This window comes from Falco biarmicus, chromosome 1 (genome assembly GCF_023638135.1).
Source record: "Falco biarmicus isolate bFalBia1 chromosome 1, bFalBia1.pri, whole genome shotgun sequence".
NCBI lineage: Eukaryota > Metazoa > Chordata > Aves > Falconiformes > Falconidae > Falco > Falco biarmicus.
This window is the reverse complement of record NC_079288.1, coordinates 9634444-9659736: the sequence shown is the minus strand read 5'-3', so window position 1 is coordinate 9659736 and position 25293 is coordinate 9634444. Positions and strand designations below refer to the sequence as shown.

General features: G+C 47.4%; 1 protein-coding gene across 2 annotated transcripts in view; it reads left to right on the top strand.

Annotated features, from left to right (window-relative positions):
• The window catches only part of SHISA6 (shisa family member 6), a 246103-nt gene extending 225912 nt beyond the window's left edge, over nucleotides 1–20191 (top strand). The window contains exons 6-8 of one of the 2 annotated variants that reach the window (XR_008819829.1): nucleotides 6659–6811; nucleotides 13952–17195; nucleotides 19531–20191. Coding sequence is in view for 1 of the 2 variants with exons in the window: in XM_056326475.1 (XP_056182450.1) it covers nucleotides 6659–6811; nucleotides 13952–14502 (704 nt within the window). In the remaining variant the exon portion in view is untranslated. Of the gene's footprint in view, nucleotides 1–6658; nucleotides 6812–13951 lie in introns of both variants that reach the window. The other variant, XM_056326475.1, reaches the window with a different exon arrangement.
• Nucleotides 20192–25293: the final 5102 nt, after the last annotated feature.

Below are 25293 nucleotides of genomic sequence, written 5' to 3'. Positions count from 1 at the left end.
TCAGACCAGAAGCTTCAATTTGGGACAATCCCAGAAGATATGAAAATGACTCCCTGTACTGTCACATCTCCTCCAGCAATTTGTTGAGAGTTTTGTGTCTATTGTGTTTAAGACACTGTTTACAAAATCATAACAATTAAGGACTGTTTAAATTAGATTTATCCCCAGTAGAAATATATGTGAGGAAATTAGAAGATAATCAGATCTCTAGAATATAACCTACAGAACAAATAGATACATTATATACACTGCTCTTCCTGCAAAGCAGCAGGGCTTTAATGAACGGGGGAAGAGAGATGAACCAGGTAAACCCGACAGGACTGGGCAGCCTCATGCCAGCGTTCTGACTGTGCAGTTTGGGATTGGGATGGGGATACCAGCTAGCGATTCAGCTGCTTTGCCCACCCACTTTGCAAAGCGAAGTGCGCAGATTATTGTGCTGCAATACAGCTCCAGTTACACAATTACGAAGCAGATTGGAGAAAAGTCGTTAGTGACTCGGGGTCGCCACTTACCTGTCTTGACCTGAGACTTTGCTAAGGGTGCCCTACAGTGCAGAGCCAGCATGCAGGGAGGTGCTGCTTTGGGGGGGCCACGCTTAAGCTACAGTGACGTGACCACCCTCTGATGACATGTGTGCTGACCTGCCTTTATTCGGTGATGCAGAGGGCAGGCAACAGCCCTGTGGCTGAGAACAGATAAAGGACTTGAGTGGCAGCTTTCCTGAAAGTGCTCAGCACTGAGGAAGCTGCTCTTTGCTTCTTAGACCAAATACATTGTGAGTTTGGACCAAGGAATCTCTCTTTCCATGGTCTCAGTACGGCAGGGCTAAAACAGCCTCTCAGCATGAGGTGCAGCCCATCTGCTGAGCATGAGGGCCTTCACTTGCAGACAGATACTGTTCTGCCACCCGTGACATGGCCCATGTTCCAGCCAGCAGGTGACTACCATACCATAAATAAAATGCTGAACCTCATGGGGTAAAACTCAGCTGTGTAACTGTGCCTCCACCCTCATCTGTGAAGGGAGCCTGAGGAGCTTCTCTCTGTGGCAATACAGTTGTTGAGCAGGGGGCCAACACGAGCCAAATAACTCTGACACTGGCCTCAGGTTCCTCTTACAGAAGTAGAAGATCTCAAACCGTAAGCAAGGAGAAGCAGCATCTTTATTCCTACTGAATGTGAGACGGGTGAGAAAGACCAAAAGTTCTGGAGGCAAAATCACAGCATCATGAACATCAGAACATGTAAAACGGCTCAGACAAAGTGGGGTTTGCCATTTACATTACTGGAAGTGCCATGGGTGCGGAGCTCCCTGTGTTCCCCCAGCAGGCTGGGGGGGTCCATGCACTGCCCTCAGCCTGCTGGAAGCTTGTGCCTCACCCTAGCCCCAAAGGGCTCTTAGGAGACCATCCCACGTGGCCTGTTCAGGATGGATGGTTTGTTTATCTCAGCAGCTTTTTGGCTTTACCTTTACCTTTTTTTGTCTGCTGCCAGGACCAAACATGCAGATGCATCTTCCTTTTTGAACCAGCTTCCCCTCCATGCAATGGCAAGCTCTGAGCATGAGGCACTTGCAGTGGTGGGATGAATTGACAGCTGATGGTTTTCAATTGCGCGGTCTCAAATTGAGCAAGAATTAGTCCTAGTCCCAGTTCTGCACAGTTGTACATGCTGGCTGCTCTGGTGCCAGAGCTGCCTGTTGTTTTCTGCATCCCCACGAAAAGGCAGCAAACTCAAGAAGTGAACATGTCTTTTGCTGTGATTGCTAAGTGCAATTCTACTTTCTGTAGTTTTTCCTTTGATTTTAATTGGCAACATTATTCCTTCCAGCCTGTGCTGTAGCGTGTAGCTATGCTACATTCAGTTAAGTACTTTGTGTACTCAGAAGCATCTTCATGTTAATAGCCCCAAGGTGATATGATTCAGGTACATTATTATGTTGTGTGTATATATTGTAGCATTTAAGGGCATCAGCTTGCAATGTGCTGGTGTACCTCATCCTCTTCACATCTTACCCCTTCTGATTGCTGGCCAGTTCTCAGCCAAGAGCCCTGGAAGACCTAATCTTCATAATCCTGCTATGCAGCATTTTTTTATCACTGACTGAATTTAAAATCCCACCTCTGCAGCTCATATAAATGAGGGCAGCTATTCACTGGAGAGCTGCTGATTTACACCATGGAGGATCTGACCTGAAAACGTATAAACTTCTTTGAGATTCTTCATGAGAGATGCAAAAGACTATTAATAACAGTGTTTGTAACATCAAAAAAGTGTGAAAACACAGATAGTTCTCCCCACAAACATTGAAGGTATATGTAATAAATCTTAATTTGAGCCTGTGAACATCAGTTCTTTGCCTGCTGTAACAGTATGTCACTTCCAGGATGGCTCAAGAGGTGCAAAGTCTTGGTACAGGCAGCTGCCAAATGTCATCAGCTACTACCAGGTTTTTCTGAGGAGTGTGGTCCTGTGTAAGAGCTTGTATCGGAACTGGAGAAGACTTTGTGTCTGAGCCTTCAAATGGCTGAGCAGAAGGCAGTGCTGGTGGAGCAGTGTGTGCTTTGACAGAGGACTGAAGCTATGCTGAGCTGAAGCTGAGCAGCAGAAGGCTTGGTTGTATCAGCTTCTCCTAGGTGACATTGTTTGCTTTCTCTGGGTGAATGTTTTAAAAGGCATCTGTTGAAATGTCTTGCAGAATTCACACAACATATGTGCAGACTCATATGCAAATATGGAGCACATCCCTTTTGCCACTTGAGCTTTGTTTAAAACTTTGCCATAAATTCACTTTTTTTTTGTCTTGGGTATCATCTGCTCCTGTCCTTGTATGTGAAAGGTTCTGCGCCTCGTGTAAACACCCTTTGAAACAGAAACTCTCTTCCAAGAACAGGGGCAGAGCAAGACACTTCGAGAAGACTGGAGGTCTAATCTCCACAGGTCTCTAGCTTTAGAAATCCTGAAACTGCCTCTGAGCCCTGTGCTTGCAGAAAGTTTGCAAAGCACAGCCAGCGAAACGAGGCTCGCTCGTGACTTAGAGGGACTTTTGTTCCCTTATAGATTACAAAACAGTGGAGTGGGTGCATAAAGCGACGGAGCAAACCTGTGTTCGCGCTCAGAGGCCAGCTGTAATGGCAGTCCTCAGTGCACAGGGGAACTGCAGCCCCCCAGCACCCATGCAGGTGACATGCCACCTGCAGGCCATATCTCCTTTTCAGGGCACAGGACTTGGCAGGATGCGTGTTCCTCTGGCAGCGTGTTGGTGCAGGCAGTGCTCCCGGTTCCTCAGCGCAGAGCTCTGCTCCAGGGTGGCCCCTTCCCAAGGGTTTGTGCAAGAGGCTGCTCTGAATGGAGCAGGGGAGCCTTCCTGAGCCTGGCTCAGGGGTCCCCTGGTTCTCATGGAAATACAACAGGGCTTGGACTGGTCCAACAATTCTGGCTTATGAAGCAAAAGAAATGCACGGATCTTGTTTGGTAGGCATCCAAGGAGAGAGATTAGAGCTGCAAAGGAAGAGTGTTTCTCCACAGAGGTGCCTGCTCCCTTCCTGAGCTTATCGTGCCACCTTTGTGCAGCCTAGTGAGTTTTTGGCAGTGCTGTGCCATGCTACCAGCCCTGCCAGTGGCAGGAGCAACACGGCACTCTGGTCAGAGCACTGTGAAACCGCTGATGCTCAGAAGATGAGGAAATGCTGCAGAGTTGAGCCCTCTCCTGCTGAGTTGGAGACACACTGACAGAATTTAAGGTGTTGCATTAGCTGTAAAAGGTATGGTTGCTTTGAAGCTGTAGCAAAGACAATTCAGAAACCAAGAGAAACAACACTGCTGGATGATGTTCCCACCTCTGTTGCATGTGCCATGTACTGGGTGAGCTTCCTTTCCCCCATGGTCCTCTGCAAATAACTTGGCAAATTGTGCCCAGAATGCATGATGTATCAGAGAAGCATAAAATGGTGTGTGGCTGCAGGATGATAGTGAGCAAAATGTGGACGAATACTGACTTTCAAAGGTAAACCCAGTAACTATGGGAGATTACCCACCAGTGGTCATCTCCCATTGCTCAGAATGTAGAGCTGGACTGGAATGAGTGGGAATTCTGGGGAACCAGAATTCTAACCTTAGCTGTATTGCAGGGAATGGGGAGACTTATTATTTGCATCCTGTTAATTATGTCCTTCATTTCCCATAGGAGCCAACAAACACCACAAAACCAAAACAAAACAAATTTAAAAAAAAAAAAAAAAGGAAGAAAAAAAATAAAGAATAAGAGAGACCAGAGAAAAACATGACCCAAATATATTGCAGGAGTGAAGAACTACTGAGAAACTTCTGCTGAACTGGTCATAGAATATAAATTGCACAAGATATTTCTCCTTACTAGAGTCTCAGTTCTCTGATCTTGCCCTCAAACTGCATTATGCAAAAAACCACCTGAAATTATCTTTGGTCATTTCAGTTTATCCCTTATTTGGCTGAATGATGGGTAGTGGATTTCAAGGTGACTTGTCATTTGCCAAAATCATTACTGTCTGCTCCTGACTGACTGGATGGAAAAAGCAGTAAGAAGATGTACTGATTCTGCACAAGCCCATCAGATAAATGCGTGGCACTTAATTTCACACACCTCATGCAAGCAGTCAATTAATGCTCCTGCTTTGGCACTGAACACAAGTTCCATACATATGACTGGGCTTATTTCAGCATGTCCAAACCTTCACGCAAAATGGAGATTAGATACAGGTTCTGGCTGAGAAATTTGCAAAGAGATGTTACCCCAGGGTCCTTGCCACACAAGCACAAATAGGAGTGGGGACATAGTTTCAATGCTGATATAGTCTCTGTTTACTGGATAATATCTAATCAATTGTTTCCAGCACTCTGATGAATGTGATGCACTTCCTAATCCTGCAGTCAGTCTATTAGACATGGATTGAAGTCATCAGCAAGAAAATAATGTTCTCAGAGAGATGACACATTAGCTATATGCTCACTTGGGGCTATGGTTTTTTTTGCCAGACAATAACCTTATTCCAGGGGTGCAGAGACATACATAAGCAATAGGAAAGAAGAGTTTATTAGCCAAGATGGTTATTGCATTGTTAAGAGGAAATTTTCACCATTGCTAAATTCTGCAAGAAAGTGCCTTATAATTTCTCAGAACTGGGAACAAAATGATGCTTTGGCAGAGAGCTGGGCTGTTGTGGGGCGGCTGACATTGGCTGTCAGCTATTGAGCCCCGAGGACAGCACACAGGTGCTTGCTGGAACATGCAAAGCCCCTGTTCCTGACAGAGCAGTTTCCTTCCCCCTGACTTTGCTGCACTGGCAGCAGTGGGGGGTTGCACAGGTTGGGGTATCCCATGCTGGTGCCAGACTGGTGCTCAAGGAGAGGGGAAAGTGCTCCTCCACTCATGGTCATACCCTGGACTTAGGTGGGAAAGAGTGCACTGTTGGGATTTGTTCTGTAGGGAGTTTTGTTGTGAGGAAGCTCATGAAAAGCAATGCAACATGTGCTGAGGGTACGAATGATTTCGTTTTCAGACCATACTTGAAGTGGGCACCTCCTTGGCCTTTTGACTCAGCTAATGCAATCCCATCACTGCTGCAAGCTCTCACAGAGCTCACTGTAGTCTGTTCTAGCTTTGCTTCTAATAACTGATGCTTCTGCTCCTTTTAATACTCCTGTATCTGCCTTTTTTAATATCTGAACATCTGGGAGTTATAAATGCAATTCAACCAGTCCCTGTCCCTTGGCTGAGCTGATGAAAGTCTGTTTTCCATCCAGCTTGGAGCAAAGGACCAAGATTTCAAAGCTCTGCAGATCATCTGGACCTGAATTTTAACATCCAGGCTCAACGTTAATCTTCACTGACAGCACCCCCAGCATTGCCAACCTGTCAGTGGGTGTTCTGACACTGGCTGGGGACTCCCCCAGTGACCAACAAAAGGAAAATAAGTAGAAGGGCATCCTCTGCCCCTCAGGGATGGCACCTCCTTTCCTGACTCATGAACCTCTCCAAACCTTGCCTTGTCTTCTGACCGTCCCCAGATATGCCCCCACAGCTCCCCTTCACACTTTTCTGTGTGCAGGGGAAGGACAAACATCTCTAGAGCCCACCAAAACCCCTGAGGCCATGGGCTGGCTTTGCCAGGAGCCTCCAGGTTGAGAGCATTAAACAGAAATCTGGCATGATGCGAGAGCAATGTGATTATCAGCCCTGGTTAAAAAAACCCCGTATGTTATGGGGGTGGGGAAAGCACATCTTGCTGGGGTAAGGGGAGGTGATGCTGCCCAAGTCATGCAGGCTGCCGTGGGGTGGTCCCAGAGCTGTGGCACAGCCCCCCTGGTAAGTGAGGGCACTAACAGCCCACCAGCCCCACCGTCCCGCTGTGAGGAGAGCTGGCTGGTCCAGGCACTTTCGAGGCAGCAGTTTGCTTTTCTCCATCATCGCTGTGGACAAGGAAACAATGCCACAGGATCCATTTCTCACTGATCTGCTGGTGCCAGTTTGAATTATGTCCTCAGCCTGTCGCTGAGGCTGACGCGGACGCAGCTCTCCTCCCAGCTGGAGCTCAGGGGAGGGCTTGCCTCTCAGCTGAGCTTGGTGCACACTGTAAGACATGCCTTTCTCTGTTCTGTTTGTTGGGTTTTTTTTTCAGACAAGCCACGAATGAACAACATCCTTACTTCTGCTACTGAACCCTATGACCTGTCCTTCTCCCGGTCCTTCCAGAACCTCTCTCACCTCCCACCATCGTATGAATCTGCTGTCAAGACAAACCCAAGTAAATATTCTTCTCTGAAGAGACTAAGTAGGTGTCAGCTCATTTCATTTCCCTTGTATCTCATTTGCTCATAAGCCCCAGTGGGCACAATGTTAAAGCAATAACCGTCTTATTTTTCTGTCATTTTACTGCCCAAGTTGGTGTGTCCAGTAATGATTCTTTTGGCTGTTGCTTCCCATTGAGGAAGACTATAGAGAAAGAGTCACTTCATTACTGTGAGAGCACATGTGGCTATTTGCTTACTGACCTCCCTGCCGTGCTGCCTCCCACTGCTCTGCCTTGTATCTGCTCCTGAGTCACCTGAGAATCCTTTTTCTTTCTGCTGGAGTCCACATGAGCCAAGCTGGCTGCCTCAGATCAGCTGAGCTCACCTCAGAGCACCCAGGGCAGATACCTTCACCATCTCCTGTGGTAGCTGGAACCAGGTGACAAACCCAGGTGAACAGAAAGCTGCTGAAATGGTTGGGAGCATCTGTTTTGGTAGAAGCACGTCTGCCTGCCTTGAGCAGTGCTGTGACCCGCCGTTCTGTGGGGTCTGGGTCTGGGTCTGGTCCTGACCTGTGCTGTACACTGGTCCATGGTGCATCTCTGGTCCTTCAGCATGTTGCTCGCTACCCTGTTCACACTAGTTAGTATCTGTCCTTTCTTGATATTTTTGTGTTGCATTGTTCTGCCAGCTTTCCTGTGATGCTTCAGCCCATCACCTTTGCTGGTGGCAAACTCGCCAGCTTTGTAGGATTATGAAATAAGTGATATTTGTGTGGGCAAATGCTCTCTCCAGACTGACACTAGGTTTGTAGTATGTATGCTTCCATGAGCATTTTCTGGATGCAGCCATGTATTCACACTGCGTAATTTAGAGAAATAACGTAGGTGTTTATACTTGCAATAGCTTCATTGAAGGGAGGTGAGGATGAGGAGCAGATCCTACTTCCCTAGTCTGTATAAAACCTGCATTCCCAATTTAGCCAGCTAAGTGAGACATACAAAATTAAGTGGCAGGGAAGCCCTTGGACTATCAATAAGACATCTCTGTAGATTTTTCAGAAGACAAAATGGAATGGAAATGTAGCACATAAAAACCTCAGCCCACTCTTTGGCATTTCAATGTGGGACTTATGTACATATATAACATTAAGGCAAATACATTTATTGTGCTTAAAAGTAAGCATGTACTTAACTGTGTCGGAGAACTGAGATGAGGTATTTTGTGCTAGGAGCCTGACTTCTTCCCACCTCAGTGTGCCATGTACACAACTCTGCTTCTGCCATGAGCTTTGTTCCCTGGTAATATTTGGACCTCACACTCCCAGCCATAAGCTTTCTCCCCTTGCTGCGTCCCAGTGATGAACTGTTCATGTTCTTGAGCAGCTCTAATGATACTATCTGATATTGGAAAACCTTTGAAATCATGGCATTGTAATATTACTGCTTTAAAATGTCCCCATTTTGAGGTGATGATTGATTTTCATTTCTCAATTGAAATGAAAATTTCTCAGAACAAGAAATGTACCCTCTGGGTCACCCCAAAACCTGCTGTTCCATTTGAAACTGATTTGCAGTGCCTGGGGTTACCTGGGGCACATATGTCCTATGCCAGGTTTGGGAGGCCTCTGTTCTGGCTTCACTGAGAACAGGTTAGAGAAGTGCCCACCAGGGATACCAGCAATGGCTGTTTTGTTGGGCGGGGGATGGTCAGAGCCTCTTCCAGTCCGTGGTACATTCATTGCTTTACTTACTGTGTGCAGATGCTCAGTGAAATCTCCTTGAGCTCCAAGTTAAAGATATTGATGTATCTCGCTGAAACAGGGAAAAAACCCACAAATGGCTAACTGAAATTCCCACCCCTTCCACCACAGCCAACATCTGGAAATGTATGTCAGATTTGAATGCTGTCCTTTACCTACTTCTGCAATGCTTAACCGACTCACACCGAGTATAAATTCATTCACACAGAGGCGATGCTATCTGTGCACCGAGCAGTACCTTACTAAGTGATGTCTTAGCAGTCTGACCCATTGGGTGCAGAAAATTTTGCTCAGCAGCTGGAGAAAGGACAGTCCCCTGCCTGTCCAGCCTGTCCCTCAGTAGATCACAGCAGAAGGGATTATGTACTGAACTCTGCCACTGCATTTCCTAGGTATGTGTCTAAAATAAAAAAAAAAATAAGCTTCTGTTAAGGTACCAAGATTAAACGTTCTCAAGAATGTGCTGGGCATAGTCAGTGTCCCTCTCTTGAGCTTTCCCTGACAGTTAACATCCCTGTCCCCGTGCAGAGGATACCTGACAGCCAACACGAATCTAAGAACATTCAAGTCAGTCTTTGGCCATCGGCTGGAGTGGGGTTCCTTCACCCACTTCTTTCCAGCAGCATCAACCCTGAAGGAAATTCCTGCACACTCTTGCAAAGCACCTGACAAATGTCAAACCAACTGCCTCACACTCTGTGTCTGACTAACTAAATAAGCAGTTTCAGCTCCAAAAGTGCTAAGCACTCCACGCTCCCACTGGGCTTGCATATACTCAGCACCTCTAGAATCACAGAATCACTTATAGATGGTCTTCTCCAGAGCCAAAGGAAAACAGGCACCCAGCTCCTAGACCTTCCCTTGTCAAATGCCAGCAACATCATTGTCCTATTCCATATGAAGGAGCTAAAGGCAACACACAATCCAGAAGAAGTAATACCTAAACACTGGGGTTTGCAAATGGATTATTGGGGGTTTATTTTTCATGCTTAAGATTACTTGTTTCCCTGCCGTGATTAAAAAAATGAATGCTGTGAAGAGCTCGTTAACAAACATATTTACTTCTTAGTAAAACAAAAGTCATTAGATACTTTTTTAAACTGTTCCAGCTATTTGTCTGGGTTTCTTCAGGCTTGGCAGACAGCTAAAGGTCACTTTATTTTCCTGCCGTTAGCAGGGACCGATAGTGAAAGACAGTTTCTGCCCCAAAACATCTAAATTGAATAATCAAGGGATAGCCAGGAAGAAATAATATTTGGTACCTCCTTGCCAGAGATACGGAGGCAGAGCTCAGCAAGGGTATGGCCAGACTCACCTCACCCTTCTTTAGCCACCCAGCTGTCAGGCAGCTGTTCTGTCTGTAGGTGCAGGCATCCCTATAGCCAGCGAAGGGTGGGCGTCTCCATATGGACCCTCTGAAGGTGCCAGTTCCTCACTGACACCAGGGTTGCTCTGGTAAGCTACCTAGCTCTTTGCTGGATAGAAAGCCTAATTTTTGATGCCTAGAGCTTAATGAAGTATGTCTCACTTTGGGATACTCAGCTAAGTGATGGGTGCAACAAGGATGAGATGAGCTCTACCTGCTGCCAGCACCTGCGAGTCCCTGGGGGGTGCCCAGCTTGGAGAGGGGAGCTCCTCACCGCTGGGTTTGCAGGGCAGGCACTCACCTCTGCAGGCATTTGACTGAGAAAACAGCTCCACAGCTGCTTCTCCTTCCAGAGCAAGGGCTTGAAGATGAGCCAGACCTTTCTGGAGCAGCAGGAAACAGGTTGCTGGCTGCACAGAAGCCAGCCCAGAAGCCGGTCCCATGAGAGCAGTGAGCTTCCACCTTCCCTGGCTGTTTGCCTCCCCAGCTCTAACTTCACGGCACAGCCACCAGGAAACCCACCCAGGGCTGCTGCCTGTGCAGGGGCAGGAGGGTCTCTGAGGGGTCCGAGGGTCAGGGTACCACCGCCATGGGAAGCCCCGTGCCAGGCTGGCATGTGGGAAAAGCTGTGGTGGGTGGGTGGGTGTGGGAACGCACGGCGGAGCAACAGCAGCTGTATTAATTCTGTCCTGCCCAGCACTCCAGGGAATCGCTGTTTCCAGCTAAGTTAGAAAGGTCAGTCAGTCAGGAAGCTAATATTTTCAGGCATATTAAACCACTTGGTATTGGCTAAAGAATCATCACAAATGACTAGGCAGCTTTAAAATGTTAAAGCCAATTAAAACAGAAGAGACAAGCCCAAAGAAGAAATACACTGGAACTGCAGAGAAAGAAAAGCAAAGAAATTACCCTTAAGAAAAGCAAAGGAATTACTATGATGGCTTTACACACATACACGTATACATATTTTAACCATGTTAACATATAACCAAGGGAAGAAAAAGTATCCTTGGCTTTTCCACATTCTCTTCCCAGAGTGCCACAAAGGCACCTTGTTTCTCTAATGACAGTGCCAGGGAAGCTGTGCTCTGCCTTTCTGCTCTGGCATCTTAGACATGTTGAGGTGGGATGTGTGGGTAGGAGCACCCATTTGGGGGTCTCCCTCCAAATGGGAGGGGGTGGGGTGGAAAAGCCATCTGAGGGCAAATCAGTTTATCCCAAAGCCAGGTCAGACAAACACTCCCAAAGTCTGGTGAGACCAGTCCTGGTCAATATTCTAGAAACTGCCAAAGGAAGAAAGAAGGGGCAGAAAAAACCCCCACAACTAAAAAGCCCAGAAATCGTGCAGAAAATGTGATTTCTAGTAATCCCACTTCCAAATGTTTGAAAAAAACAAGTGAAGCCCCAGAAGTATGAGACTGATTTAAAAAAAGAGAAATTTCTGTCAATCAATACATCAGTGATTTCCTTCTGTCTGCTCATCATTCCTGGCCTTTGTGAATCCACTTAGGATGCATTTCTGAATTTTTAAGCACATCCATCAGGGAGAAGCATATTTGTAGTTTTATTGTGGCTAAAATTACAAATGTCAGTTATCGCACGAGCATCAATGAGAAGATGAGGGGTAGCAGTATCAGAGCCTCACTACCCCAGTGAACTGGGTGGTGCAATGCGGATGGGATGAATCAGACCGGATGGTTTCAAGTCCTGGAGACATTTTGATTCGAGCAAACTATGCAACCTGGTGTCCACAGTTTCCCCCACCGCGCAGTGGGTGAAGCACCTGGTGCCTCCAGTCTCAAAAGCCTGGAGCTGTATTTGTTGCACTGCTTTCCCTGGGTGCAGAATTGCTTTGTTTACAGAGCTGTGCTGAGCTTCTCCCCTGGCATGAAGGCACACGTGCGATACAGCACGCTCGGCCTCTCTTCAAGCTACGTTCTCCATGACTGGCTCAGCGACACCGACGAGCCGCCACCACCTTTCAGAGGCAACAGCCTGTTAAATGTCTGTCTGGTGCCTGCTTAAACCAGCTTGTTGTTCACGGGAAAACGCTGTTTTGGCTTTGATTCCTTTGAGATGGAGATGTGAAGTTTGTCTACACCTGCAATGTTCTCAGGATAGCCGTGCCAGCATCGATGTGTGTCTCTCAGCACCACGGGAGGAGACAGCCTGTACGAGCCTAGAAGCACCTTTGAAATGAAATCAGTTCCCTGGATGGTTTAGCCACTGCCAGCAAGCGGCCATGCAGACTGCTACACTGTTTACAGGGTTGGAAAAGGGAAGGAAAGGATCTTTTTAAATGCTCCTAATTGGCAAAACTTTTTAAAGTGTATACCATGCTGCATTTTTTATCTAAATTAGCAAGGAAAAAATTCCAACCACTTTTAATCAGCCGATTCTGCTGGCTCACTAGCAGGCTCTGACCACCGTAAACCTTGCATAAGCTGGTTTAGCTGTAGCTGGCAATTACCACAGCCAGGTGTGAGCATCCAAGCACATCTCCATTTGGGACATTCTCTGCTTTAATTACATCTATTTAGAGTCACTTGGGCAAATCCAGTGCAACTTCTCTCATCCAGAACAGAGGCCAAGTGCCAGAGTACTAATTGCTTAGCCACTATTCTGCACCCAGCTTCAAGCATCATTATCAAGCCTGTGCACACTAAGTGTGTGCAAGTCTGTCTATGGCCACATTATAGAACAAAAATGTCTAGAATTGCTGTAGCCATACGGAATTTCCCCAGTCCTTCTCAGGCTTCCTAGAAGGTGATTTTAAAGACACAGGAGTTTGAGGCCAGGGGAGCTGCTGTCTGACATCTGTAATGAGATACTCTTCCAAGAAGTTTTTGATTGCAAAAAAAAGACTCATTCCTACAATACATACTCTGGAGAGCAAATCCCATCAGCAGCAAGCACGCCAGTCCAGGAGAGCTCTGGGTAACCAGGGTGAGGGACTGGTGTTCCACACTTTACACCTCTGCAGCCACAGGCACATCAAGACAGTTCACAAACTGCATTGGGCTTGAAGCCCAAGGACTGCTCGTGCTCCTTCCAGGTAGGTAACCTCAGTACCCCAGTTTAAGGCACATGAATATCAAATGGGTTTACCAGAAAGCTTTTGTGTTTCTGTTGCTGGGTTTTTTTGAAAAAAATCTGAAATAATTGAGAAGTTGTTTCTTCAAATTACATGTTGGTTGAACCAGGTGATTCCAGCTGCTGTAGGATTAAAGTGTTGTATCAGGATACAGCTGCAGTAGCCAACAACCTCTCTGAGCCTGAAGCATTTTTCTGAAAGCCAAGAGGAGCGCATGCATGCGTGTTTGTGCTGAGTTTCTGAGCAACAAAGAGATCAATTAAGACACAGAAGCAGCAAACTTACCAAGAAACATTCCATGGGACAAAGTCTATTATATCAACCAAGGCGTCTGAAGAAAAAGAAACTTTAGGCAGATGATTCAGTATCTCAGAAAGAGCATCCCATGCCTACCAAACCTGGTTTGTGATCACATTTACAAATATTCAAAAATAGTAATAAAAAATGTGATGAGGTAACTCATGATTTCATAGCACATCCACATCTGAGGCCAGAAACGAGGAATGAGTTTCCTCACATGGGGAACTTGTCTGCCTCAGCTCACCTTCCCTGTGCTTTCTTTATAAGTGTATCGTGAAGGTCAGATTTGATAATTGCTCCATAACTCACCGTTCGTGTTAATCATGCGATGCCACCGTCTGGACTTGGCAGCACACGGGGCCTGTTGTGTCATGGTGCAAGAAGGTGTGATGCATTGCACGGGCACTTACACCCCCCTGCATGCGATTATACCTCTCCCTGTCTGCCATCAGCCCACGGGGACACAACCCACACAGGGCTGGCGTCTCCCCAACAGGCAGCACCCTGACGTGGGTGTCCATGCCCAGGTCCCACCGCTGGCAGGTGGTCCCTTGGGTCTCACCAGGAGGCTGCTCCAAGGCTGTGTCTGTACACAGCCCCTTCTCACCCCGTGGGACAACGCTCTGACATTTCTAACCGTTCCCTTTCCTTTCCCACAGCTGACAAAGAGGCTGATGAATACTACATGAGGAGGAGACACCTGCCTGACCTGGCAGCCCGGGGCACGCTCCCTATCAACGTCATCAAGATGTCTCAACAGACCAACCACAGGGACAGACCTCGCCGCCCCATCAGGGCCATGTCCCAGGACAGAGTGCTGTCTCCTGAGAGGATCATGCCCGAGGAGTTTAGCATGTCCTATGAACGGATCCTCTCAGACGAGCAGCTTTTGTCCGCAGAGCGCCTCCACTCCCAAGACCCCCTGCTCTCCCCGGAGCGGTCAGGGTACCCCGAGCAGTCTATGTCACGGGCATTGTCACACACAGACGTCTTTGTATCAACACCCGTCTTGGATCGCTACAGGATGACAAAAATGCACTCCCATCCTAGTGCCTCAAATAACTTGTACAATACTTTAGGTATGAACCCAACCTCTGCCAAGCGCCAAGCATTTGCCTCCCGACGGCACAACACGGTAGAACAACTGCATTATATCCCAGGACACCACCACCACTACCGCACAGCGAGCAAAACAGAGGTGACTGTTTGATATGACCTCGTGCATTGTAGATACTCATTAAGGACTGGGGTGGCCACAGCACCCCATACTGCAGTGGCCTTATAGGCCAAGATAACCTCTAATAACTCAGTGTCTGAAAAGACTTCTCTGACAGTCCCATCCACCTTGTTTTTAAAGCCACCCCTTCATCGGTGACATAAGAAGAACCTGAGCAAGCAAACAGATGATAGGGAGGGATAATAGAGGAAATTTCCTGACGTGCATCAGTTTCTGTCAAAGAAAGCCATAGTAATAGATGGCTCCTTCCAAGGGCTCACCTGCATCATCTCATTGTTTTTACGAACTTAGGACTTTTCAGTTGCTACAAGTAGAAGCAGTCTCATGCAGCCCATGACAGGGAGGACAACATGCAGCACCTCATCCTTGGGGGAAGGGGCCCCGTTCTCGGTCCTCATGCCAGCCTTCATCTTTGGCCTTTCTGTAGCAAGTAGGTAAGCTTCTGGCTGCTGGGGACCACCTCTGGACCGCTCAGTATCAGCCAGCACCATACATCTGTTCTTTGTAACCCTTGCAGTGAACTCAAGGGCAGACCTTCCTAGGGGACTGACAGATCTAGGGACAAGAATAGCCTGGCTGAGAAATAAGGTTTTAGTTTATATTAAATATACTCATAATATAAAAACATACTAGTGCCTACAAATCGCCTGCTCTCTCAGTGTAGGAAGTAGTGGGGTTGATGTGTTCAATAAGCACAAATATGCTGAAATGCTTGTTAGACCCTTTTCTCCACTCATTCTAGTATATCGATGTCTCCAACGTGTAAATAGGAAGGAGGATTGGGGCTTCTCTTCCTCCAGCTTCTCGCCACTGCTGAACCTAAAGCACCAGAATTCGTTCAGCTTCCACTGCTGACCTGTGCGGGGGGAGGTCCTGGCTCCACCGAGACCCCTGCAAGGCGAGGTTACCCCACATTTTACCAAGCCTGGATTTGCTCCCCAGAAGTTTTTTTTTTGCTGACAGCATTCTCCACTGGCCCAGTTCACAGAATCGCAGACCAGTTCCCCAGTTTCTGAACATATCTTCTCCCCTCAGTTACGACCTAGAACTCCATACGTAGCAAATCTTTTTGTAGCCCTTAGCAGAAGCACAAAGCTGAGGGTGTCTCTCTCTACCAAAAAGCAGGTCAGTAATTTTCCATGATTTTTCTCTCCATGTAATAGCCCCCCAAGAAAACCTTCCAAATTCAAATTCCACTGAGTACCAATCCTAACCATGAAGACAGTTACATTTCATGCATATAAATTATATATCAGCATAATTATAATAAATGGGCATGTTGTATATCTGATATAATGCTAATTAGATACTGTATATTTGTAAAATCTTTAAAAGGTAGACTCGTGGGTCCAGAATTTGTGAGGGTTTTATCTTCGGCTTTCTAGCCAGATTGGGCTTGGCTTTGGTTTTTGTTGGCTTTGGTTTTGTTTCAGTTTTATTTTTCCCCCCCTTGTATTTGTGTTCCTACCAAATTCTGTAGAACTCAGACTGGGACATACTTCTGTGGCCAGGAAAGGGTCTCAGAGGTTTCTGAAGGCCAGCCAGACCTGGTGCTGTAACTGTCAGTGCTGGACACCATCCGTGGTGTGCACTCCAAGCCCCACCACATGCACACCCCCATGCTGCCAAGCAAACAGCATGTGTGATCTCCTCTGGGTGAAACGACAACCGACTTCAGGCTGTAAACACATTCCCATGCAGTACTGCTCTCTTCACTCCTACATTCCCACGCTGAATCTTTTCCTAGTGAAGAGCCATCTCTTCACTAAACTTCATTTAAATTATCTCTGTCCTTCTCCCTCTCCTTAAATACCTCCCACCTCCTGGCCTTAATGATGTTCCCAGGTCAACACGTCAGTCCTGTAGCATACGATTGCAGGTTGTTGTGAGCCTGAGACTTGTGTGGAGGCTTACAATGCAGCACCGGGTTTTGCTGGTGCAGGGTAGGCAGGAGGAGCATGCCATCTTCCCCTGGTGGGATTTAGAGGTAGACCTCGGTGGGATAGCCATGCAGCCTTTCCCCTTCCCAGACTGTCCTGGGGCTGCTGGTCCTAGTTCATGAGCTTGCTTCTGCCCTGCCTGATGGAGGCTGTGTTGGGAAAGGACTCCATCTGTGAGAAGCACCAGGGCTTTGTTTGATGGAAACTGAGCTGGGAAGGAATAAATAAGAGTCTCCACGGTTCAGATGATCACTACCACGCAGCCTTGGGCAAAACCATTCTAGGCAACAACCTGAATCGTCTATGGATCAAGGTGGCAGTTCATGGCGCGGGAGGGACAAGAGACGAAAGGCTCACACCTCATCTCCTGACCCCTTCCCTTGATGGACACTTCTCTCCCCTGACTACCTCCAAGCTCCTCAGCTCAGTCAATGGATATTCCTTCACAGAAGGCATGCCCTGTGAAGATATTGCCCTTGCTGACCTTCCCACAGACCGAAGTTTGTGACTCTTGTGAAGAGAAGAGGAACGCACATGGCTGATGGGGAGGCAGTCCCTGCTGAGGTTCTGAGGCTCTTCCATTCTCTCTTGGCCCAAGCAAAGCCAGGATTTCCCCTCTGCAAGCAGGGAGATGTGAACACTGTGGGAGAGGAGGGTCCACCCTAGAGTCTCCAGGAGTTGAGGTGGCAGAGCTGGAGGAGCAGAGGTGACCAAGTGAGGCCACGGGTAGGTGAACACTGCTCTCTTTCCATTTCCATAGCTGTATGTCTCAAGCTCTAGTCTTCACCTAAATGTTCCATTCGCGAACTAAGAAGCTGCTGGTCAAGATACAAATATGGAATTTTTTCACTCAAGTAACCTGTGCAGATGCTGTGCTGTGCTCCAGGCCATTTGACCTCAGAGCCTTCTCTTATTCTGACTGACACGTATCACAGGCCCTCTGCTAACTTGTCCTACCTGGGCAATAATCCTCCAAAGAAATCTTAGCCCCATTTCCTCGTCTTTCACACCCACTCAACAGTTTCAAGTGGATGTGTCCAACAAGAACCATCCAAACGCCTTTCTAGGTCAAATCTCTTCAGGACTGCCACCACCACAGAAAATTTTCAGCAAATTTCTTTGGAAACACCGTGCCCTGAGTGACCACGTTTTGCTCCTGGGCACCATGTGCTCCCATGGCTTGCTTTGTGTGCTGCAACAGGCTGGTAGCCATTTCAGCACACAGAGGTGTTCTTACGTCATTTTCTCCCTTATTCTTCATTCTGAGAGTTTGTCGCTGAAAGGACACTTGGTCCAGGACTAGGTGTCGTGATCCACAGCCTGGTCCCCAGCACTTGGTTCCCCGTGGTCAACATGTGATGATGATGGTAACACTTTCCTGTTCCGCAGAGGCATTATGAGGGTTCATCCCATAACGTCTATGAAGTGCTTTGAGACCCTCTCACCACAGACACTGTAGAACAGCAAAGCATTTTCATTAATATTGTTTGTCACCATTGTCCTGCCACATCACGTCTGATGTGTTGCAACCCGGTGTCTGTCCAGAATGAGAGTGCTGGGGTGGGGGGATGCAGCTGCCCAGATTTCCCTTGCTCTCCTTCTGGCCAGGGTCCCGAGCAGGCAGCAGCTCTAAGGGACGCTGTCACCTGCTCTTTGACCTTTCTGCTTTCTTCTCCTCTTGGCTGAGTCACCGTAGCGTTCTGCATTCAGGAGAAAAGCAGGAAGCAGTCAAATTCCTCTGTATAGTAAAATTTAATCTGCCTTGATTAATCTAATATACTCTGAAGAATTGATCTGTCTATCTCCAACCCACAGGTGGGAACACACATCTGTGGAGCACCCAGTTCCCAGAGTGCATGTGCAGGGACTGGGGGAGGGGGAAGAGAAAAGTTTATATTATTTCCTACAAACTGATAATTATTTGCATTCCCCAAGCAGAAACACATAACAGTGAGCTGCACTGGATTTTATAAAACTCTCTCATTGATACAGAGACATGTATGTATATGTATATACACACGAACACATACATATACATACATAGTGCAAAATGCAGTCATTAAGTTCCGACTGACCCAGTACCAATTTAAGCTTCCAAACGATATTAAATCACTCTTTGAAATGTGGAAACCTGTTTTTAATGAACCACAGAGAGCACCACATGGAATGGAAATTTTGTCATAAAAGTCTTCTCATGCCGGTGAATTGTGTTTTAAGGAAAAACGAAATATTTTTCAATGTTTTAATGTTCCTTTTATAAATAATGATCTGTTACTGGGGGATGGGGGTGGGTGGGAAGAAACGGACAGTTACCAGTGAGTAAGCCCTCCTTTCCTGACCTAGGTTTCATTTCTGTTTGCTGTTCTGCCAGCCTGGCTGGCTGCAGAGCTGCTCCCATGAACCTGGGCTTCCCGCATGCGTGTTTCTGTTCTTGTGTCTATCAGAAGCATTCCCACCAGGAATCTGCGAGAGCCTGGCATCAAGGTTTTGTAAGAGATGGGTAGTTCCTGGTGGCTGGGAAGATGTCTTCATCTTCTTCCACCACAACTTCATGAAAGAGGGTAACTTTAGTTGTATTTGAAGTGAGTGTTCTAATTTGTGATCAATTTGCCATCTTCAGTTCATGTGATAGAGAAATAGCTTGTCTCAGTTTTGTTTCAGATTCAGTGCTGATCTGGAAGGAGGGACTCTGCTGAAATCTATTTGACATGCAGGTTTCGCGGTCAAGTATATTTCAGACGAGAGAGAAGTCAGTGGGGGAAATAAGTGAGAAAGGGGCTTAAATCTTTTCATAAAAAGTGTTGTTAGCAATAAGCCTGCATTGGGGCTGCTGGTTAGAGAGCAGCCACCTCTGTGCTGTACGTCTGTAAGTGGGTGGTAGGTGTCGTTCCCAGCCCCTCGGGTGGTTCATGGCTCTCACGGAGGTGCCAGCACTGAGCCCAAAGCCCAGCTGGGAAAACCAACCCATGCTTCACCCGCTGGCAGCCCAGGGGCAAGGGGACAGCTGGACGATCCCGTTGGAGCACATCATCATAAATCTGAAAGAGATCTCTCCTCTCAGTAGCGAGCAAAGCGGCGTCCCGTGTCTCTGCCGTGACCGCACGATGCCCGGGATGCTCCATCCCCACCGCCTCCGCTGCAGGAAGACGTGTGTCCATCACCCTGCCCGTGTGCTTCCTAACGGCTCCCGACCTTCTGTCTGCAAACACGTTAGACGTTTTTGTAGCAAGAATTTCTTGGCTCTGAGAAAGACACTTTTACTGTAATATTTTTAGTTTGGGGGACAATATTTCCTAAGAGGGTTTAAGTGGATATTTTTGTGCTTTAGCCCAGTTTATGGATTCCATGTTTATTATACAGTAGTACTGAAGAGGAAGTACATTTGTATCTGTAACTTTGCACAGACTCTTGGTTAACCATTAAATAAGCTTCAAGATGAGCAGTATTTGACTGTTTTTCTCTGTATTATTCTTGTTGTTATACTTACCTGTAAAAGCACATTCTGTATGTACTGTAAACAAAACTATTATCAGTTTAGTAAAATTTAGAGTCTTAAGGATTTTTCCACTTTTGTCAGTAACAAATATTTATGGATTAAAAAATAAAGGCAATTTCAACATATAAATTGTTTCTTTTTTGATATCTATTGGGGGAAAAAAAGGCCATTTTCTTGGCAGCCTTCCCAATCTTTGTAACCAGCGTTGGAAAGGTAGATATCTATATTTCTGTGTGTAGTTAAATAGCGCCTATTAAAATGAATGCTACAAGGTCTGGAAGAGTCATTATTTTTACACATTTATTAACTGCATTCCACCATCATGCCAGAATATAGCAGGGGGAGAAAAGTGAGACGTTACTATTTGCTGTAAAATTTTGTCATGCCAGCCTGTAAGATTTTATTTTAAAGTTGCCCTTCTTTAATTTTGCATTTGTAAACTATGATTCATTCTCCATCTAGAAAGCCTTGTATTGCAAAGTCGGAACTTGTGAAATGTCCCATAGGGCTGGAGGCTTCAACAGAGGCTTTGCTTTTGATGTTGGCAATACCGCACACATGGGAGTTTCCCTGTCATTCTTCCAAGATGTGAGAAGTGCCAAGAAGCCAGAGCGTGTTCCTCACTCACCAGCCCCGACTGCTACCACAGAGGGTGAAACTGCATTTTCGTGTCTACCAGCTCTGAGCCTGGGGCTGTTACTACTATGTCTAGTTGGGAAACGTGGAAGGTTTTTCTCTTGTTTTTTGTGGAGGAAGTGTCAAATCCTATATTTCCATTTTCATATTAATTTGCTTTCAGCATTATGTAAATTTGCTTACATTAAAAATGTGATAGCTGGTAATAGGGAAGGATTGCGGGAATTAAAAACTGTGGAGGCATCGGCACCCTTTCACAGCACTGGGAGCAGATGAAGGGGGGCAGGCACTGTGGGTGCTGCTTCCCTCGCACCGTGGGGCTGCTGGCAGCCCGCCCCTGCACTGCAGGGCTTGGGGAGAAGCTCTCCTCACCCACCTGTGCCATGTCTCTGCCCTGCCCCTTCTCTGCCACCTTGCTGCTCTGGCCCTGAGCTCAAGGACTGCTGCTGAGATAACATCCCAGGGCTAATGCCCCAGGGATCCTTCCCCAGTCATGCCTTGGTGTGGTGCAGGGGTGATCACATCACCATCACCCACCCACCAAGCCCCAGGCTCTGCAGCCTTCCCTCAGGCACAGCTTGCTGTTGCTTTGCTGCTCAGCTTAAACGCACTTTGAGTAACACCCCACCACCACCAAGAGAAGGCAATCCCCTTCCAGGGCAGGTCCAGTGGGAAGATGAAGCCCTTTCATAGCCCTTTGGCCAGGTTAGTGCCTGGGGTCTGCTGGCTCCATAAGAGCGGAGCTCAGTGTCAGGAAGGCATGATCAGTACATCTAAAGAAACACAAGAACCCAGCAGAGTTAATGAAAATGCTTTTTTAAGGGAGAATTTTCATTTTGCCAGGCAGTTCTATTCATAATTACCCAATCCTTTGTAGCACTAATAAGTGGAGAGGGAACGATGGGGAATTAGCTAATTTCTCCGTTTCCCATAAAAGGTATCAGAGAGAATAGCAGGATTTATGGTGCTGTGAGCCAATGATGACCGAGATAAAGCTGGAGCCAATTCTTACCTCACAGGACAATATATCCCACTATTTCCAATTCCTGCAATAATTTATTTTGGTACTTTGGTGAAGAGCTTATGCTCTGTTATCCAGCCTTCGTTCAGGCTGTCTTCACTGGCACCACTAAGTCATCTCTGCAGGATCTCGGTGGTGGCCCAGAGAGGTGTCTCTAGTGGCCTGGGCAGGCTGGCACCACCCAGATCAGGTCCCTGCAGCGCAGGGTATGGCCTCACATGTGTGACTGGAGGGACACTTTGGTGGATGTCATGGGAGAGAGCAAGTGCCTGGCCCATCCAGCCAGTGCCATGTCCTGGGTGATGCAGCAGGGATGTCCCCAGGCTGCACGGCAGGAGGCAGTGGTCCTTGCCCTCTGCTGGCACCAACCTAGCCAGGGCATGGCACAGTTCCATGGTGTCTGGGGGAAGGTGTGGTGATGAAGGCTCCACTTCACCTCTCTGGGGAATAGTGCATGGTGCAGAGCCGATCTGGCAGACCTGTCTGGTGGGACAGGGGCAGGCTGAGCAGCTCCCCATGACCCAGCAGATAACCTCACTGAGGACCCAGAGGTAGCAGAGCACAGAAAGGGCAAGACAGCTGGGGGCAGGGGCCTGTCAAACAAAAGACCTTTATCTGGAAGGACTTGGTGATGGGTATGATGGTAAGGGTGTAGGCTTACCTGAGGAACAAGAGGGCTGGATTTTGCCAGCCATTTCTTTTCCTTGATGGAGACAGCTTCAACACAGGTGACTCCTACAGCACGGTCCTGGTATCAGGTCCTCACCCCAGTGTCAGCACAGAGCAGAGCCAGAGCTTCAGGGAGGCAAAGTATTCAATTAGCAAAGCAGCAATCCTTCTGTCTGGGAAGGCTAAGATCTTCACATGTGAAAAAAGATAGGACCGTGTCTACTCCCTGCAAGGCAAAATCCAGAAACACTGCCAGGAGACCCCAGAGATGCTGTGGAAGTGTGAAGGAGGACAGAAGTCCAAGTGGGAGGGGTGGCTGCTCCATCAATCACATCTTCCAAGCAGCTCTCCGCAACTCCTGGGCTCCAGCACCACATATGGGAATGTTTCCCAAACCAAAGGATCAGCACTGCTCTCAGTTGCCTCGGAAAGATGTTGGGAAATAAAGAATTAAAGGACTGCAGGATAATTAACACCTGTCAACATGGGTTTAAGAAAAGCAGATCTTGTCAAACAAACTTGAATTAATTCTCTAATGTTCTTACAGTTTGGGCTGGCAAGGTTGATGTGTAGATGCAATGTTTAACTTTTCCTACAGTACTGGATCATGTGCTGCTTGACAATCTGATTAAGATTTTTGTCACTGCATATCCCTGAGAACGCTCATGTTACAGGGGTGCAGCAGAGAGGAGCTGGCAGTGGGTTTCAGTGGGTTTTACCCTCTGAAGGGCTGTGGCAAGTGGCATTTGGCAGAACTTAGTACAAGACCACAGAGGTTTCAACATTGAGCTCAGCAATCTGGAAATAATGCTGAAATTGTTGCTGCTAAAAGTTTCCGGAACCACAGAGGGTTTGCAATGCAAAAAAGCAACAAAAGAAGGCACTTCTGAGTGAAGGGAGGGCTGAGTCCTCTGAACAGCGAGTGCTACAATGGCACAGATGAATTCAGTCCTGCAGGACCTGGAGTGGGACGTCTGGGATGGAGGAAGATGCCTTAGTGCAGCAGCAGCCCAGCTCAATACTGAGTTGGGGAAATGCCTTTCAGCGAAGTTTTTACAAAGCTCAGCATTTTAGTTCATAGCGAGAGGCTGAGAGGTGACTTGGTCACTAGGTATAAGCGTTTTAAGGGGGTGAAAAGTGTAGGGTATTAAAGAGTTCTTTAATCCGGCATCAGAAGAACCAGCTGGTGAAAGCTGAAGCCAGATAGACTATTTCTGGAGCAAACCATCCAGGAGAGACTAGAGGGGCAATGTTTCTTGCTGTAATAAGTGCTATGTGGCTGCTAATGCTAAGTCTTATTGCCACAGTAATTCTTTGAACAGGACACCACCTTTCTCTCAGCTATTTTAATAGACAAAACCTACAACTCAGTGAGTTCTTCTATGAGTTGCAGCTCACTTCAAACCTGGAAGTGTTTTCTGCCCACGAAGGAGGGATCTGTTTCCACAAGGTGTTTCCTCCCAGGCAGTAACATGCTTAAAGGCATTTAATAATTAATGGCACTTTGCAAGAGCCTTCAGGAGCATTACCATTCCCTGCAGAGCAGAGAGGACATCAGAAGGAGCAACCTTCGGAAGTGACTCACCCCAGTCAGGAGTAGACTGGGAATAAGGATGCAGTTCCCCCATCTCCCTCCTTGTCGAAATGCCAGGTAGTAGCTCTTTTCTGCCTCCAGGTTTGGGAAGCACTTTTTATTTTGATTCAAACTTTGGGCTGCCAGCAAAGCTCAGCATCTGCCAAAAGGGCAGTGTGCTTCAGCTCTGCATGGCCACACAGGGCTGCTGTGGGAGAGGGAGGTCCCGTGGAGCGGGCAGAGGACAAATCTCACAGGTGATTTGCAGCACATGGCCATTCCACTATCCAAAAAGGGCCGGAAAGTGGGGATTTTGCTCCTTTTGCTGTCTCTTCTTGCCTGACAGAATTACGTCAGGTCAGTAATGGTCTTTCAGAAGACTTGGTGCCAAACTGCTGCCTCAGAGCTCCTTAGGAGCTGGACCCGCTCAGGGATTTTGTAGGTTATATGTCAGGCTGAGGTGCCTGCAATGATCAAAACTCTGCTTGGCTACAACAAAGCTCAGGAGCTACCTCGTTACCTTCAGGCTGGGGACTGTGCTCCTTTTGTGGTCGTTTGCTTCAATGCAGCAGACCCTGGCGAGGAGCAGGGGCTTCACAGGATGGCTCCTGGAGAGCAAAGTCATCCCATGCTTGAATGAGGGGCTGGCAGCAGCTCTGCATAATCAGGCATGTAGCTTGGTTATCTACAGGACTGAAAATTCAGGAATCGATCCAGGAAAAGATAATCATGTTATTGATGCAGCAGCCCGAGATGGAGATAGCCATCCCCTCTCCCTGATGACAAGCCTGTGCTGGGTAGAAGCCTGTATACCTTACATGGTCCTTGTTTCTGCCACAGCCTGGAGTGGTTGGGTGGGCCACCGCTGTTTCATCATAGCCCAGCTCTGTAGCCCCCGTGTCCGGCCTTGTAGCTAGCTCAGCAGTACATATCTACTTTGCAATGCCTTCACTGCTGCGCAGGAGACATAGTGAGCATTTTCTTGGCTGGAAGAGCTCAGATCTGAACTGGCCCCATCCACAATATTGGAGGTGAATGTCCAGTCAGGGATGCTGGCAACCACCTGCCTCCTGGTGATGGTATGACCATGTTCCTCAGGAAAACGGACTTTAATGAATCAAATCACTAGGGGAAAGCGTGCAAAGAACTAAGAGGAGCTGCTTGCAGCTCTCCTCTAAATTACCTTTTATGCCCACATTTTGCTCCTCACATATGACTTGAGACTGATTTACACCAACAGGGAGATGATGGCGGAGCACGCAAGCAGGGAACATGCACCATGATACTTGGCAAATGCTTTAGCGGTTGAGAGGGAGGAGGCACCATTTCTGTGTGCAGGGCCATTGCCGGTCAGAAACACAGGGCAGGCGTAGGGAGGAATGGGCTGGAGCAGTCCAGTGTCTGTGCAGAAACACAGCAAACAGCTACG